The sequence below is a fragment of the Lactuca virosa genome, chromosome 5 (genome assembly GCF_052849685.1).
Source record: "Lactuca virosa cultivar CGN04683 chromosome 5, Lactuca_virosa_CGN04683_v6, whole genome shotgun sequence".
NCBI lineage: Eukaryota > Viridiplantae > Streptophyta > Magnoliopsida > Asterales > Asteraceae > Lactuca > Lactuca virosa.
Window position 1 is genome coordinate 79,492,268 of NC_136430.1, and position 16,653 is coordinate 79,508,920.

Here is a 16,653-nt window from a genome sequence, read left to right on the forward strand (position 1 = left end):
CCAAACCATCGGTTTATGCTTCAGTTTCGGTTTTTCGGTTTCAGTTTCGTCGGTTTTTGTCGGTTTTTCGGTTTCCGGGTTCGGTTTTGCTCACCCCTAATGAGAACATTACTTCTAAACCTTAAGTATTTTGTAAAGGTTTAAGTATTGACATTTGCAAGAGTGAGCAGTGACTAAAATGAAGTAAGAAGACTGAAACATGGAGAAGATAATTTGATCATGAATGCCAAGCCCTTGCTACATTCATAGGATCAAAAGACAACTCTTTTCAAAATATTTAGTCTATGGTATTATAATTGAAATTGTTTATACTATGATTCATGAGATAGTTCTGACTTATTTAAATGTGGAGCATTCTAACATGTTAAAAGAAAGTCATGAAATCTATGAAGCTAGTATAGTAGAAGTAGTTCAAAATTGATTCGAACATTTGAATAAGGTGTATTAGTGTGAATATCTGTTGATGTTAGTTTAACTAATGGATCGTTCAGATTGACCATAATAAGTACTTATTCAAATACATCCAAATGTTTGGGTGAAATGTATTTGTGGAATCATAGTATTAGATACATAAATGAGAAATGCATTACCAAGTATCCAGTTGGAACAGATTTTGGATATCATTTGACCTCGAGTCTTATGATAAATGTAAATCTTGTTTATCAAGATAGATGATGAATGCGTCACTGGGTGATGTGAGTATCTGTTGGAATTAGTTCACACTAATGGACCGTTCAGATTAACCACGATACATATTGAGACCAACTTCGTATAAATGTGAGTCTGGAACCTCTCAGGTCTTCAGAGCTCTCATATAGCGAAGTTAAGAATCAATTGGGCAATAGGATGAGACACTCATAGTGAGAATCTCAGTCCAAACTTTATCGATCATCTAAGTGATCGTGAAAGAGTTTCATGATCTATCTCCGCCCAAAACACTACCATTAGGAAGTGTTAGTTGGATAGAGAAACAAATCATTTATTGATTTTGTACTAGATGAGTCTCACTGTGTTTGCTAACAATTTGTGGGTTGTACCATGATAACGTTACAAGAATTCCTTTGGTCTTGTGCCAACTAAGTAGGTTCTTGAAACACTCTATGGTATGTGAAGTGAGATTCTATCCTCACTGCCATATATGGAAGTCTACGATTATGAGGCTTACGCTTGTCGTGAAGCGCTCGACAATCTAGGACTTTGATTAAAGATGTGTTATCTCGTTGGAGAGCCCATCAAGCATTTTGGATAATTGTTTAACAACCTTTTGAGAACAAAGTGTATGTTGCTCAAAGGGCAGTCTTTCAAGAGAGGGAGCTGATTTCCAAAAGGGCTAGTGGGAGCCACATTGATCTTGATAAGATTCAAGAGTCAACCAACGAAGAGCCTAAAGTTGGACATAGCATTCAATTTGGAATTGAAAGAGCTATTAAGGAAACTGATATATTTCCATTTTTCCTTATAAATCTGATAGAAGACGTCATGGACCTAGTTATATAAGACTTTATATTGCTAAGGTATTTGAGTCACTGGTAGATAGCAATCAGAGTATACCAGCTATCGGAAGCTATGGTAGGCCCTAAAGGCTACAACATAGAAGGAGGAATTGGAAAGCGAGATTCAATCCATGTATGTTGTAATTTGGTAGATCAAGCACTTGACCTTAACCCTTAGGTGCAAGTGGATCTTCAAGTAGAGACAATCATGGATAGGAACAAACACATAATTAAACCAAGATAGGTTTTGAAGGATGTGTAAGCTTAATAAGTTCATTTATGGACCGAAATAAGCATCTCGCAAGATGGATCATTATTTCAATGAGAAAGTTCAAACAGTTTGAATTTCGAAGAAATAAAGATAAGCCATATATATGTCAAAACTAGTGGGAGTAATTGGATTCTTTGTTTCAATGAGAATGTTCAAGGAGTTTGAATTCGAGAAACATAGATAAGCCATATATATATGTCAGTGCCAGTGGGAGCACTGTAGTTATCCTTGTATTGTATATAGATAATGTACTATTCATAGGAAATTATATTCTAACTTAGCAAGTGTAAAAGTTTGGCTTTGTTTGAGAATTGTTTCGCTATGATATACATGGGAGATAAAGAACACGTACATATATCAAGGTGATTCATTGGATTAAGCCAAAGCACATTAAATGTTGAGGAAACTCGACATGCATAACTCAAAAAGGAGTTTAGGCTGGCATGAAATTGAGCAATGCTAATGTCCTAGTTCTACTATTGAGCTAAAGCAAATGAGTCGTGTCCCACATGCTTCTGCTATGGGATCGATCATAAATGCCATGACATGTACTGGATCTAATGACTCGTATGCCTTGATCATGACAAGTTTGATTAGATCAATTTGGCAAGAATCAATGAATCAAGATCGAGAACATTCTTAAGTGTCCTTGGGGGACAGAAGAGATGATCTTGATAGTATGGAAGAGATCATTGTAAGAGTTACATTGATGCTAAGTTCCATACTAATAAAGACGTTTATGTTTGCAGTCGGATTTCGTGCTTCTCTGAATGGTGAAGTTTTAGCTTGGAAGAGTACCAAGTATTACACCATAGTGGATTTTGCAAACTTAGAGTATGTTGCGGTTGGTTAAATTGCAAAGTGGACAATGTGACTGAAAGAGATTCATTAGTGACATCTTTGTTGAAATTCAATCATTGATGGTCCTTATGAAGTTTCTTGTGACTTTGGGTGAACTTACCTCGAGTATGGATCCCAAGTCACACAGCTCACATGAAACATACTCAGTAAGTACCAACACATTTGATAGTGAGTCAAATGTAAAGACATCATAGTCAATGATTCATATCGAAAGATAATCTTGTCGATCCATTCCATAAGCCGATGTCATTTGACAGTCAGACAAAGTCGAGAGGCATTAGATTTGTAAATGAATTGGCTTAAACACTCTTAGTTTGGTTTGTTTTACAAACCCGAGAACTTTAAGCGGTATAAGTTTTAATTTGATTTGGCGATTATTAAGTGGTGATCTTAATATATGATGGAGTTCGGTCATTTCAATTAGCTTATCACTGCGTTCTCACATTTGCATGTTTGGAAGCTACTTCCCTAGTATTAATTTACTCAAACGTCCACAGTCGGTCATACTCTTGGAAGTAAGTAGTGATTCAAGACTGTCATGAGTATTGGTGGATTGTCCATATTGATTAGACATAGCATAGTGATTGCGCTAACACTCATGAGTGCTTAATAGAGATTTAAGTATTGGACCAACCCACGCTTAGAGATTACTTCATGGATTCAGTCACAAATAATTCTAAGACGATAATATCTTCTATTCTTCAAACCTAGATACATGTGGGGTTTTGCTCTATGATTATGTTATGTATTGCTCTACTCCAACGCTAACCGTAACTGGTAGTTATAAAGGGTATGTCCATGTGTGACATGATGAAATAGACAAAAACTATGTAGTCGAAGTTTATTCATTCATTCTGCCTTAATAGGAGAGGCGATATCTATGGGCCCCTCGATGATTTGGTGCTGACATCTAAAGTGCTTGGCCGAGCCCTGACTGGAATTGATGTGTTCAATTTAGTAGTCAGATGCAGTCGTCACAAATCTATATCGGGAAACATAATCTTGAATTCTTGAGATTGACCATTATCCATGTCTCGAATTCATACATATATCATAGAACGAAGGGATAATTGATCACTTATCTAAGGGCTGAATCTTGATTAGATCAAGAGTTCGGTAGTTGCATTGGATGGCTAACTCTCTGTTGATTATTGAGAAATATTGGGCCTCGTATAGTTGATGACTTGTCCAAGTGGGAGACTGTTGGAATAGTGTCCAAGGTCATTAACTATTGGTAATATTTCTAATAATAGCAGGGTCCTTTTGGGTTGCCCTCAAGACCCAAATTGAGTAGAATAAATAAAGGAGAAATTGGTTTATTAATTATTATAGTTAATAATTAATTAGAAACTAATTGGAAATATATTTTGGAAATATATTATGGGAATTAATTAACAGTTTAATTAATTAAAGGGTTGAATGTTCATTAATCGATAGTTGGTTAATCAGGAATGTTCCAGAACCTTATGGAATTAGGGTTGGATGAAAATCACTCCATCCCACATGGGAAAGGAGTGAAATTTAGTGGTTAGGCCTCCATCCCACATGGGAAGGAGTACTAAACTCTACGAGGCATCCAGGGCTATAAATAGGGCCTTAGGGATTTCATTCCTCCTTGCACCTTGGCTTGAAGTTTCGCCAACCCTTCTTCCTCCCCCTCTTAGGGACGATTTCTAACCCCTTTGGGTTTGTGAAATTGACCCTTCTCCTAGTTATTTTTATTCCACTCTTTGATGTCATTGGGTGTGATACCATTAGAGGGATTCTGGTTTGGATCCTTTCATCCAAGCAACTTCATGGAGGTTCAAGATCTCAAGCATGGAGATCAAGGGCTACATAAGAGGTATGTTTTCTTCTTTGTTTCTAGTTTTATAGGGTTGATGTAATTAGCATGAAGCCATAGATCCATAGGATGCATGTACACTTAGGTATATCGTTGTTTCGATTTTTCCGCTGCCTAGTTTTCATCCATGCCATAGGAGAGGTTGAATGGTTTAGTCATGTTTCCATTAGTTTCTCTTAATTCCTTTTGTTTTTAGGTTATAAATTATTATATTTTGTAGAATTAATGGTAACTTTTAAATTGTTCATATTTTTGGTTTTGAAACTGTAGGCAAAGTATAAAGTATGCATGGTAGCAATGTATTGTAAGTGTTGTTGAACTGCATCGACCATCACTTATTTCGTCTCCCTCTCTAAAATCGTCCACCATCGCTTCCGATTCTATATGTCGAAACCTAATCTACCCATCGGAATCCCTACTGTCACTCAACATTCTCTGTTAAAACCTTAGACGTTGGGTTACCACCATCATCAAGGTATGTTGGTATGCTAATGAGTTCATAACTTTTTAGTGTCGTAACAATTTCTGACCAAGAAAGGTTATAAAAGATAATATTTAGGATTTGTATTAAAATATTCGTCTTAGAAATGTCATGAGTTGTGTCTGATTCATGTTTTTGTTCAGATTTTTGGTTATAGCTATCTGACTTTTACCGGTTCACAAAATCAAAATTTGATACTTTTACAACAAACTGATTTTTTTTTCAGCTTACTGCCATCGAATTCACATACTAAGGTTCATACGTTTTTTAATTTTTCTATAGGTTAAAACAATATCTCTTCATCCATTGACTCTTTTTTTACTCGAGCGATTGCAGGTCTTCCACAATTAGTTGATTTGTTGAGATGATGAGGAAGACAAATAACCAGATTAAATGTGGCTTCTTAACTCTATCATCCTCTCTATTGCTTGCATTTATAAAATCTAGGTAAACTCTCTTTCTCTCTTTCTCTCTCTCTCTCTCTCTCTCTCTCTCTCTCTCTCTCTTTTTATTGTTTAGAGAATTGTAATGGGAGGTTCACCAAGTGGTCTCAGTGGGGAGGCTGTAATGGGTTATGATTTTTAGTGGTGGAGGATAGTGGTTCGTGGTGATTAAGATGGGTTGTGATGGTGGTGGTATAAGGTTGTTTTGGTGGTGGGTATGATGGAAACAACCATGGCACCAACACTCTTCCGAAACAAGCCATAATTCCCTGTTAAGAGAAGAAATAAATCAGGTATGTGTTTCCATTTTCTTTTCTTCTGTTCATTATACATAAAAATTAGGTGTGTGTATACTGGATCTATTTACTGTGTGTTTGTGTTTAACAACTAAATTTCAAAAAGAAGGAACTAAAAGCTTAATTTTATGGCATGACTTTGGAGGAAAACAAAGTTTTCTACAATGCTATAGTTAGCGTGTGTGTGTGTGTGTATGTGTGTGTATAGCAGGGGGAAAGGGCATCTATGTGAGAGATCTGATCTCTTGGGGGGAGGGGGAGGGGGGATGATTAAGTACCATATACAATCAGAATTGTAAAAGTGTTCGCTTCATCTGCTAAGTCACATTTTTGCTAATTACTTCTTAAGAAATTCATTTGGGAAATTCCTTTTTTGATCTGTCTGATTTGAAATCTGTTGTCAATGTAGTTACATGTCTAACTTTTATTTTTATTGTGATATATAACAGTTGGACAGATATTTCTTGATCTTCCACGTGTTGCAATTTTCACTCCTAATACTCTCTTCATTTTGATCTCGACGGAAATTTAATAGCAGGTTTAATTTTTCTTATTATTTGTTTATTTACTATTTTATATTCACAAATTTCCTAATATTCGATAGGCAAGAACAGTCTCAACTGATTGTCCGTGACCAACTTTTTTTTTTAATAATCAATGAAAATTTTCATCCAAGTCGGGTCAATCTATGCGTAATATTGGGTGGAAGCCTAAACCTTAAAATGTCATCTTTGTAGGTATTTTGATTTTTGATGCTTCCAGGGACTAGAAATAGATGCAAGCACAATATGGTATTAAATCTCTAAATGTTTTTATTTTTTGGAAGCCTATACCTTTCTGATTCAGCTTCAAAAATTCAAAGTCTCTGGAAACAAACATGTTAATATCACCTAATGATAATTTAGTTGAAAAGGTTAACAAATGTTGTGTTTTAATTACATATGAATGGAATGGAGACAAATGGGTAAAGGACAAGACAGATTCAAAACCCACCAGGTTTCACTTTTAGGTAAGCAATTCTATTTTTCTGCTTTCTGTATAATCATATTTGCAATGCAGGGATGTACATTTTTGGTACTCGAGTTTAATTATAATTTTTTGGTTTTGGTCCCTAAAGGAATCGGGTTACATATCAGCCCTTTCTTTTGGAGTTTTTCAATGACCGTGTTGCCCTTTAATTAGTTTTTTATAAATATTTCTTATCATGTAATGTTTAACTCATAATAAGTTCAATTCCAGAACTTAAAGCTTCGTGAGGAGTGATTGCATAGAGCACAACAATATGATGTGACGAAAGTTCGTCTTAAGGAATCAACACAAGGTTTATCATAATATGGTGTTAGAGGGTAATATTGGGGAAATATTGGTTTCTTATTTTGTAGTAAGTCAGTCACCTGTTGATGGATTACATGCACACAACCATTTCTATTTTAAATTTAAACTTATTTATAACTTTTTAAAAAATGGATATACTTTGAAAATGGAAACATGCTGTGAAAATGAAGAAATCTTAGTGGGAATCTCCTGGATGCGTTTACCTATGTCATGAAATTTTCACATAACCATTTCTATTAGCTTCAAACAGTAAAATTCTTTACACATGATAATTTAATTATATTTTAAATGTGCAGAGATTTATGTTATTGATTTGAGCTCTTCTCCATCAAATGAATACACTAAAATGAATGTCACTTTTTATTTAATGTTTTATTTATAATTTACATAACTATATATTAAATATCTCAGAGAGGCAAAATTTTGACAATCGTCCCACAATGTTTACGACCAGCCGGCCGTTGATTGAAAACATGATTTGGTCGGACATGCATTCTCTTTGAATCAATTTCGAGTTGATGAAGCCAGACGAACAATTAAACGACAATGAAGTCTACATTAAATGTTGTGTGTAAAAAAGTGTTGCACGATTAATAACGTACAATCAATCATGTGTTTCAACAGTAAACTATTTGCACAAAAGAATAATCGCCTCTAGAAACTAAATTTTGAAAAACTATTCGCACCCGTCGCTTGGCGCGGGTAGACGGCTAGTATATATATATATATATATATATATATATATATATATATATATATATATATAGGTTTAGGTTCTATGGAAAACAAAAAACCCTAAAAATCATAAAAATTAATAAAAAAAATACTTAGAGATCACAAAACTTTTTTTTGAATTTTTTTTATAAAAAATCGCAGCTTTTTATTAAAATTCGCTGAAAAAAAAATCAATTTTTTTTTTCTATAAATTTTTTTTTCAGCGAATTTTTTAAAAAGCTGCGATTTTTTCACAAAAAAATTCAAAAAAAAGTTTTGTGATCTCTAAGTATTTTTTTTATGCATTTTTATGATTTTTAGGGTTTTTTTATTTTCCAAATAACCCTTTCGTGTGTCTATATATATATATATATATATATATATATATAAGAAAAACAAAAGTACAAAAGGAAGGATAAAAATCTTTTAAATGGACTAAGGATGTACATTGTAATTTTTTTAAACCACAGGGATACATCTTATCAAAGTATTAAAGATTGGACTAAATAAATACAAATCTAACAAAACTCATAAGTACAAAAAGTGTAACTTACTCTTAAATTTAGGTCGACGGGTTGAAATTTCGGTAGTCTATATTGATTTTGGATTAATTCGGACTGGACCACTTTTTAGCGGCTCAAACTTTTAAGTTTGTTTTATTCATCAACTTGAATTATTATATTATGATATAATTTTCAATAATATTTATATAACTATTTTTTTTAGAAAATTTTACACAAAAATCTTTCGAATCAACCTAATTCATACATTGTATTTACCGTTTTAACGTGAATATATTTCGTCATGTGGCATTTGAAGAATTATGAAACATTTTTACAAAAAAAAAAAAGTCATTATTTGTTTGTTCATGTATTCTTTAAATTTTCTTTTTAAGACACACGTTCCATATCAAAAACCAGTCTCTGAAAGAAAAATTATTGAAACGGATTTCTTTTTAAAGGGGCCGGAGAAAAAGAGACAGCCCGTTTTTTGCTAACCTGAATATCCTACGCTCACACACAATGCAGAAGCCTTCACCCTTAAACAAAAACCACACCCCTTTTTCAATGATGGCGCAGATATCCCACCTTCATCTCCATGAAGACGATGACGATAACGAGAATGACGACCTTCTAAACTCCCTTTCTCCTCGCAGCCATGCCTGGTCTCAAGATCTCGACGGCTTCGACGTTTCGCCTTCAGATCTCGACTTTCCTTCATCGGAATATTTCCTTTGCCGACAAAGGCGCCGCTCCGATCGGAATCCGATCCGAGTTTTAAACGGAAACAATGCTTCTATTCCATTCGATCTCGAAAACGAGGTAAATTTCGTAATCGATATGTTCCATCATCGCGTTGAGCGATCGCATTCTTCGTCGCGTGTAATGTTAGACACCGATTTGGGTGATTCTGATCGTATTGTTAGAGTTAATGATTGGAACGAGGATACCAATCCACACAATTTGGAGATGGATTTTGAGTCAGGATTAGGGTTAGGGTTTCCCGTAGAAGTTCGTAATTGTAATGACGAAGGTGATGACAATTCTGGATTTATGGTTGCTGATTGTGGTGATGAGTTCTTCGTGTCGAGGAGGACCAGCAGCAGTGGTGCTCGATCTGAATCGAGAGATCCAGCATATTTCATGAGTGGATTAAGTGTGACTGATTCCGATGAGGACCATGTAAACGAGATTATTGGTGTGGACGATGATTTCGGTGATGATGAAGCAAGTCTTAGGCTATGTTGGGATGCTTTTCAGCTAGAGGACGATGATCATTCAAGATGGGACATACCTGCACAACAACATTTTGAGTGGGAGGAAGTGGATGGTGGAGTCAACGAAAGGGAAGTGTTGACCATGTTTCTGGACGCAGAGGCTGACAATAACACCACAGTAGATGATCTCGAGTGGGAATTATTCCTGAATTCTCATAATCACGAAGCAAATCCCACTACCACAGAGGCCAATAACTACAATGAGTGGGAGGTTTTCTTGAATGTTCACAATCTTGAAGCAAATCCAGATTTAGAAGGTCAATTTGAAGACTACAATGATGCAGAACATGAGATGTTATTCGGGCAGTTTGCAGATAATGGTGACTCAGGTTTAGTTCAACCACCTGCTTCCAAAAAGGCAGTTGAGAATCTTCCATCTGTGGTTATGACTCTTGAACATGTTGAAAAAAACAACACACTTTGTGCTGTTTGCAAGGATGAAATTGGTGTTGGGGAAAAGGCAAAACAGCTTCCTTGTATTCATCATTACCATGAAGATTGCATCATTCCTTGGTTATGTATACGAAATACATGTCCAGTTTGTCGCCATGAGCTGCCAACTGATGATCCTGATTATGAAAGCAGGAAAGCAGAAAGGGTTGCTAGTTAACTCTGAAACATGACAAGGTTAGTATGGTTTTGAAGTTTTAGCATCAATACATTTAGGATGATGATTTAAGTGATTCCTCAATGTTTAAATCCAATAAAATATGCAAAGTTTGTTACTTTTGAGTTTACATTTCTTGAGCTCCATTATCTCCAGCAAGGAAGTTATATACTTTCCCTTCAACTTCAATCCAACTACAACCAACTTCTTTCTTCACCCCAATCTTCTTCATCTTTTCCCTAATCATTCTAACATCATCCCACTTTTCTAAACTTGCAAAAAGGTTCGATGACAACACATAGTTTTCTGGTTTATTTGGCTCAAGTTTTAACAACTTTTCAGCAACTTCTTTTCCCAACTCCATATTACCATGAATTCTACATGAACTAAGCAATGAACTCCAAATTCTAGCATCAGGTTCTTCAGGCATTTTAGCAACAACCATCATAGCATCAACAAAGCGTCCTGCACGACCAAGCATGTCGATTAAACATGCATAATGCTCGATTTTTGGCTCGACTCCATGAACAGTATCCATCTCATTGTAGAATTCAAGACCTTCTTTGACTAATCCACCATGGTTACATGCCATTAAAATGGCAATGAAGGTGAAATGATCAGGTTTCATTCCAAACCTTTTCATTTCTATGAACAGCTTTATGGATTCGTTTCCCTGCCCGTGAATCGCATAGCCTGCAATCAGAACTGTCCAGAGTCCAACATGGTTTTTATCTGACCGCTCGAAAACATTCCGGGCAGCTTTTATGCTGCCCGTTTTCGCATACATGTCTATGATTGAAGATATTACGAAAACGTCCCTCGTGAGGTTTTTTTTTAAAGCAAAAGAATGGATTGATTTTCCTAGCTTTAGAGCAGACAACTGTGAACAAGCGCTTAACACACTTGTGGTTGCAATCTCATACGGTTGGGTCCCACTAAACACCATTTTTCGGAAGATATTTAATGCTTTGTTTGGTTGTTTATTCTGTGAGTAACCAGCGATAATTGAATTCCATGACACTAAATTTTTATTCACCAATCTATCAAACACAAACCTTGCAGACACGAGTTTCTCACATTGAATGTAAAAAGAAATTAATGAATTACTGATATGTGAATCGGTTTCTAACCCCTTTCTAACCACAAACCCATGAGTTTGTTTACCATAGTTAAGCAACTTGAGCTCTTGAAAAGCTAAAAGCAAGCTACTGATGCTGTACAAATCAGGCTCAATCCCAAAAGATGTCATTTTAACATATAAATCTATCGCTTTTAAAGGATCACCATTTCGCACAGAGCCACTGATAAGTGTATTCCAAGAACTTACTGTTGTGTTTTTCATGAGGTTAAAAGTATTTTCACCCAAACAATATGATGACTTATGTTTTGTGTAAGCTGTAATGAAAGCATTTGCCACCAATTCGTTAGATTCAATGCCATGTCGAATTGAATACCCATGAAGTTCCTTTACCTTTAAGAGATGTGAATGATGTAAGCAAACTTTTAGGACGTTTAGAATGGTTACCTGATCGGGTTTTATTTTTTCCATTTGCATCTTGCGAAGAAGTTCAAATGTATGTCCAACTTCACCTTCTTTTGAACAACCCCAAATAATCGAATTCCAAGAAACCACATTCTTGTTTTTTATTTTATCAAGAACGATATGGGCTTCTAACATGTATCTGTTTTTCAAATACATATCCATCAATGCATTTTGCACCGTCAAATCATGATACAATCCCAGTTTCACAGCCAAAGAGTGGATGGTTTTTCCTAACAAAACGTCTCTTTCGGAAGCACAAACTGGTAGCAAAGTTACTAATGTAGCAACGTCAGGTGTCAAACTTTCTCCGGCAACCAGAAACTCCATGAACAGATGGATACTTTTTTGAGAAAACCCGTTGTCTGAGAACCCTGAAATCAATGAATTCCATGTGACCAAGTTTCTTTCAGGCATAAAGTCGAACACCTTGACTGCATCATCTACAAATCCAAACTTGGCATACATTGCAACCAACGCATTACCCACAAAGACATCTGAGATCAAATCTGTCTTCACGGCCATGCCGTGAACCACTTGTCCACACATCAAATTCGGAGCTCCGACACAAGCTTTAATCACGCAAGGCAAGGTGAAATTATCAGGTATATGCTCTGTTTGCAAAAACTGGGAAAAGACAAGAATCGCATCATCACAGAGATCGTTTCTAGTGTATCCGTTGATGATTGCGTTCCATTGATATAAGTTCTTGTTCTCTAATTGTTCGAAAACGAATCGTAAATCGGAGGGAGATCCACAAACGGAGTACATCGTGATAATTTGAGTGTTGAGGATTGAGTTGTTTCTCAAGTGCGGCGATGACCAAACCAGTTGGTGGACTTTCCGGCCGGTTTCGATGTCTTTGTCTCCACCGCATGCCTGCAATAGAATACCGGTTGCTTTGGCTGTTTCTGTAAGTTCAGAAGGCGAGTCGTGGAGCAAAGTCAGAGCTCCGGTGAGGTTTTTCAATTGGCAGAGACGATCGACCTTTTGAGACAAATGATTGGGGTGTTGTCGGGGAGGAAGCTGACAATTTGCGATGAGTTGAACGTTGGTGCTGGTCGAGTGAAGCAGAGGTGTAGGTGGATGGTGGTCTCCGACGTATAGTGGTGGTGATGATGACATCATAGCCATGGTGAAACGCTCGCCCACTTTTTTTTTTCTTGCTCTTCTAGTTGACGATAATTCCTCAAATGAAAAATAGTCCTTTTTTAATAAAATACATTTTTTTTGCGTATATTAATAAATATATTAACACAATAATTTCTCAAATTCTTGCAAATAATTTATAATGATTTCTACAGTGTTTGAGAAAATTATAAGATTGTAATTTTAAAATTTTCATAACAATATGGCCATATTTAACAAATAAGTATAAAATTATGAGAAAATGACAAAAATAGCCAAATTTCCTAATCACTTTGCGGAAAATAGCAAAAAAAAATCAATATTGCAAAAATGGCCTTCAAAATCGCAGATGGGAATGGTCCATCTGCGATTTGACTATTCCATCTACGAATGTACAAGTGGCTAAAGCACAAGTGTGTTTTAGCCACTTGTACATTCGCAGGTGGATTGAATTTTTTTTTTTTGTATATATAGGGGCTTTTCAGGGTTAAAATCGCAGATGGACTGTGTCCATCTGCGATTTACTCTGTATTCCATCTGCGAATTTGCGAAATTTTTTTAATATATATATATTTTTTTAATTTGACTATGAAATCAATTGGTTTGACTACGAAATAATGTTACTATATATAAAAACTTTTGTAGAAAATTATCAGTTTAGTTGTTATTTGTTTAGGAAATTTCTCTAAAATCTCTCTAAAAAAATGATTGAATATTTGGTTTGTCTTGTAACCGGTGGGAGATGGCAAGTTATTCAAACAAATCTGGAATACGTATGTCCACAGGGAGGTATTTCTGAATTTGCTTTGATATTTTCTGAGTATATTAGTTATAGTGATTTTGTATCTTTGGTGAGAAGCAAAATTGGTTTGTTAGACAAATATAGAATTAGTTTTCGTTTCCATCATCCTGAATTAAATTATTATATAGCTATAGTTGAAGATATGGATGTTAGAATGTTGATAAATGTAATCAAATGTAGTGGAGGAAGGGCTGTCAAAGTGTTTGTGGTGGTTGATGAAGTAGATGAGGTTAATGAGGGTGGTGACAGTGGAAATCAGCCGGTTGGTAATTTATGCAGCTATAAAGGGAGCAACGATCCGATAGGTACTTTCAATACTCCTAGTGTACCTCAGTTTCACAGTGTTGCTGAAAATGTTAATGTTAGTTATTCACCTATTAACTATGTGGATCCTGAGAATTACAAGTATGTTGGTGATGATGATGTTGGTACATATCTTAATGATGTGGGTGGTCGTTGTGATGATGTTGTCGAACAAGAAGTTAAAGTTATGAATAGGCGTGTAGTAGATAAAAGTAAAAAGAAAAAAAATTCGAGTCAAAAAAATGAAAAAAAGCATGTTTACGGGGATTGCCTTCTTAGTCTTTTTTATCCAATCTTCATGCTCTTTGATTTTGTTTTTATTGAGGTCTATCCATTCTTGAGCTTGTTTGCATTCCGATGCAATATCATTACCACGTTGACTGAGAAGTCGGGATGACTCTTTGTCCTCTTCTTGTTGTTCTTCGGCCTTCTTCAATTCTTCAAAATTTTCATCTGACATATATGGCCCGGCTGAAGAGGGTGTAAAAAAAGGGTCGACTGAATCACAGTAGTAACAATCTACTTCGTTGCATGAGCAAACTTCGAATTTGTGTGAGGAACTCATAATAAAGTCGACATTATAATAAACTGGTGCTATAAGTGGTATTTATACATACTAGTCTAAATGCTACCATTTCGTAGTCAGAGTTCTAATTCATAGTCCAACTTTGAAATGACTAGACATTAATGACAAATCACTGCAGTAACCTGCAAAACTGTTATGTGACAAGACATAAATGACTGTTTGACATGATAAGTCACTGCAGAAAGCTGAAAATCGTAGTCCAAATGCAATCATTTCGTAGTCAAAGTTGTAATTGATAATCCTGTATTTATTTATATAAATAGATGTTTAAGATCTAAAAACCAAACACCGAAATCACCTAAACGAAACGAACTCCCATATTTAGAAATGTCGTCGAATGCAGCAAGTTCTTCGAATGAAAAACAAACATAAATTACTGATAAGTAAAGAGTACACAAGATACATTAGCAAGAAATCTTAAGTAAGTAAATAAAACTATTATGTTATACCACGCAACCTAAAGCCACAAAACAGAATTGAAAGCGGTTGGTATCCGTTTTCTTGATGGATGTGAAGGTATTAGGATTTGTTCTTTGTAGATTATGCAGGAACATTGGTAGCTGAGTAAAGCTTCTTTCGGTGTAAGTACTCATTTTCACAAGCAATGAAAGTGTATTATAATCATCACACAAATACAATTTTAATTATATACAAATTGGTGTTTCTCTACAGTTCATATTTCATAGTTCAACTTTTTAAATTCGTAGTCAAACCAGTTCATTTCATAGTCAAACATCACTGACCGACAAGACAAGACAATGTACTTGTATGCAGTTCATAGTTCAACTTTTTAAATTCGTAGTCAAACCACTTCATTTCATAGTCAAAGATACTTGTTTCTAATAAAATTTCTTCTATAAATGGGTGTAATGTAACTCCATTAAATTTATATGTGAAATTAATTCATATTAGATAGACTAAAAAAGGCGAATGGCATACTGTAATTGCGGAGGTGAACGTATCATTAGGATTTCGGGTACAGCTAAAAACCCAGGAAGATTGTTTTACGCTTGCCCATATATGGTATCATGTTCTTAACGTCATTTATATTTAAACCCTCGTGTTTACATGGCAACAATTGTTACTGTCAATGTTTAAATTTACAGGGACCAAAATGCGGGTTTATCAGTTGGGTTGATGAAGAGAAGGACCAATCATCTATGGTAATAGCTAAAGTAGCTAACTCTAATAAACTCTTTCAATCAGAAAATAAGAAGTTAAAGATAGCGTTGGTTTGTAGTTGGGTGTTGTTCTTGGCAGTTCTTGTTTACAAGTTGTAAGCTTTTTAATATTGTTTTGATAGTTTTGAAGTTGTTAGGTCAATAAATTGTTGTATTTGTACTTATGTTTAGAACAGTGTACTTGTAACGTTAAAACAAATGTTGTTGTCGTCCTTATGTTGTATGTATTGATAAGTTATTAGTAGGTCATTAATTTGTTGTAATTGTTGTAACGTTAAAACTAAAAATAAACTAATAATCAAATCCAACATTAATTTACATATACAAAAATATAATCCAACTACATAGGACCAAGACTCGACCCCAATAAATTTTTGCCATCCGTTGGCGAAACTCTAAAGCTGCGTTCTTTGGGTCAATAAGTTCACGTATTGGTTGACCTGAAACTAATTGCTTCATTATTCACTTCTTCAACAAAAACCTCTGTAGGTTCTCGGTTCATAAACACATGCTGCTCCAGTGCATGTAGCCGTTTCAACACCTCGTCTAGGTTGTGTTTCCCACTGCCCCTACCTCTACCATGAGAGCGACCACTGAACGACATACTAGACGAAGATTCGTCTTGTCTCCTAAAATGGTCACGTACTGGGGATGGAACTGATTTCCGTTCACCATATACATACTCTTGAAATGACATATAATAACTAGATGTCATCTCACCATCACTCGGTAACATGTTTTGTCTTGGTGGTTGTCCCTCCTAAAAAATTTAACATATTAAAAATGCATATAAAAGTATAATAATGAAGTTTATTAATAATAAAAAAATATTTATAAACCTGTATCTTTGAAAAAATCTTGTTCACATCAACCCATTTCAATTTTTTTGTCCCACTCCATCGTTTCATCCGAGGCATGTCTCTATTTTTCCTCAATACAAATCCACATGCACGAACAGCCGGAAGCATCTCATATATCCATATCTACAATTT

At 35.2% G+C, this 16,653-nt stretch overlaps 2 protein-coding genes across 4 annotated transcripts; one reads left to right on the top strand and one right to left on the bottom strand.

Annotated features, from left to right (window-relative positions):
• The first annotated feature begins 8,650 nt into the window (after positions 1-8,650).
• LOC145112421 (uncharacterized) lies at positions 8,651-15,723 on the top strand. 3 transcript variants are annotated; one of them, XR_013710525.1, is made up of 3 exons: positions 8,651-10,141; positions 15,393-15,503; positions 15,587-15,723. XR_013710525.1 is itself a non-coding variant. In XM_079048584.1 (2 exons), exon 1 carries the CDS (start codon positions 8,760-8,762, stop codon positions 10,122-10,124), a length of 1,365 nt encoding a protein of 454 aa, XP_078904710.1. In that variant the 5' UTR covers positions 8,651-8,759; the 3' UTR covers positions 10,125-10,141; positions 15,587-15,717. The 3 variants fall into 3 exon arrangements, 2 of the variants coding, with proteins under 2 accessions (XP_078904710.1, XP_078904711.1); XM_079048584.1 differs by lacking the exon at positions 15,393-15,503 and having other exon boundaries at positions 15,587-15,717; XM_079048585.1 differs by lacking the exons at positions 15,393-15,503; positions 15,587-15,723 and adding an exon at positions 10,533-11,104 and having other exon boundaries at positions 8,760-10,141.
• LOC145112420 (Pentatricopeptide repeat (PPR) superfamily protein) lies at positions 10,136-12,846 on the bottom strand. The gene has a single exon (XM_079048582.1). It carries the CDS (start codon positions 12,793-12,795, stop codon positions 10,249-10,251), a length of 2,547 nt encoding a protein of 848 aa, XP_078904708.1. The 5' UTR covers positions 12,796-12,846; the 3' UTR covers positions 10,136-10,248.
• Positions 15,724-16,653: the final 930 nt, after the last annotated feature.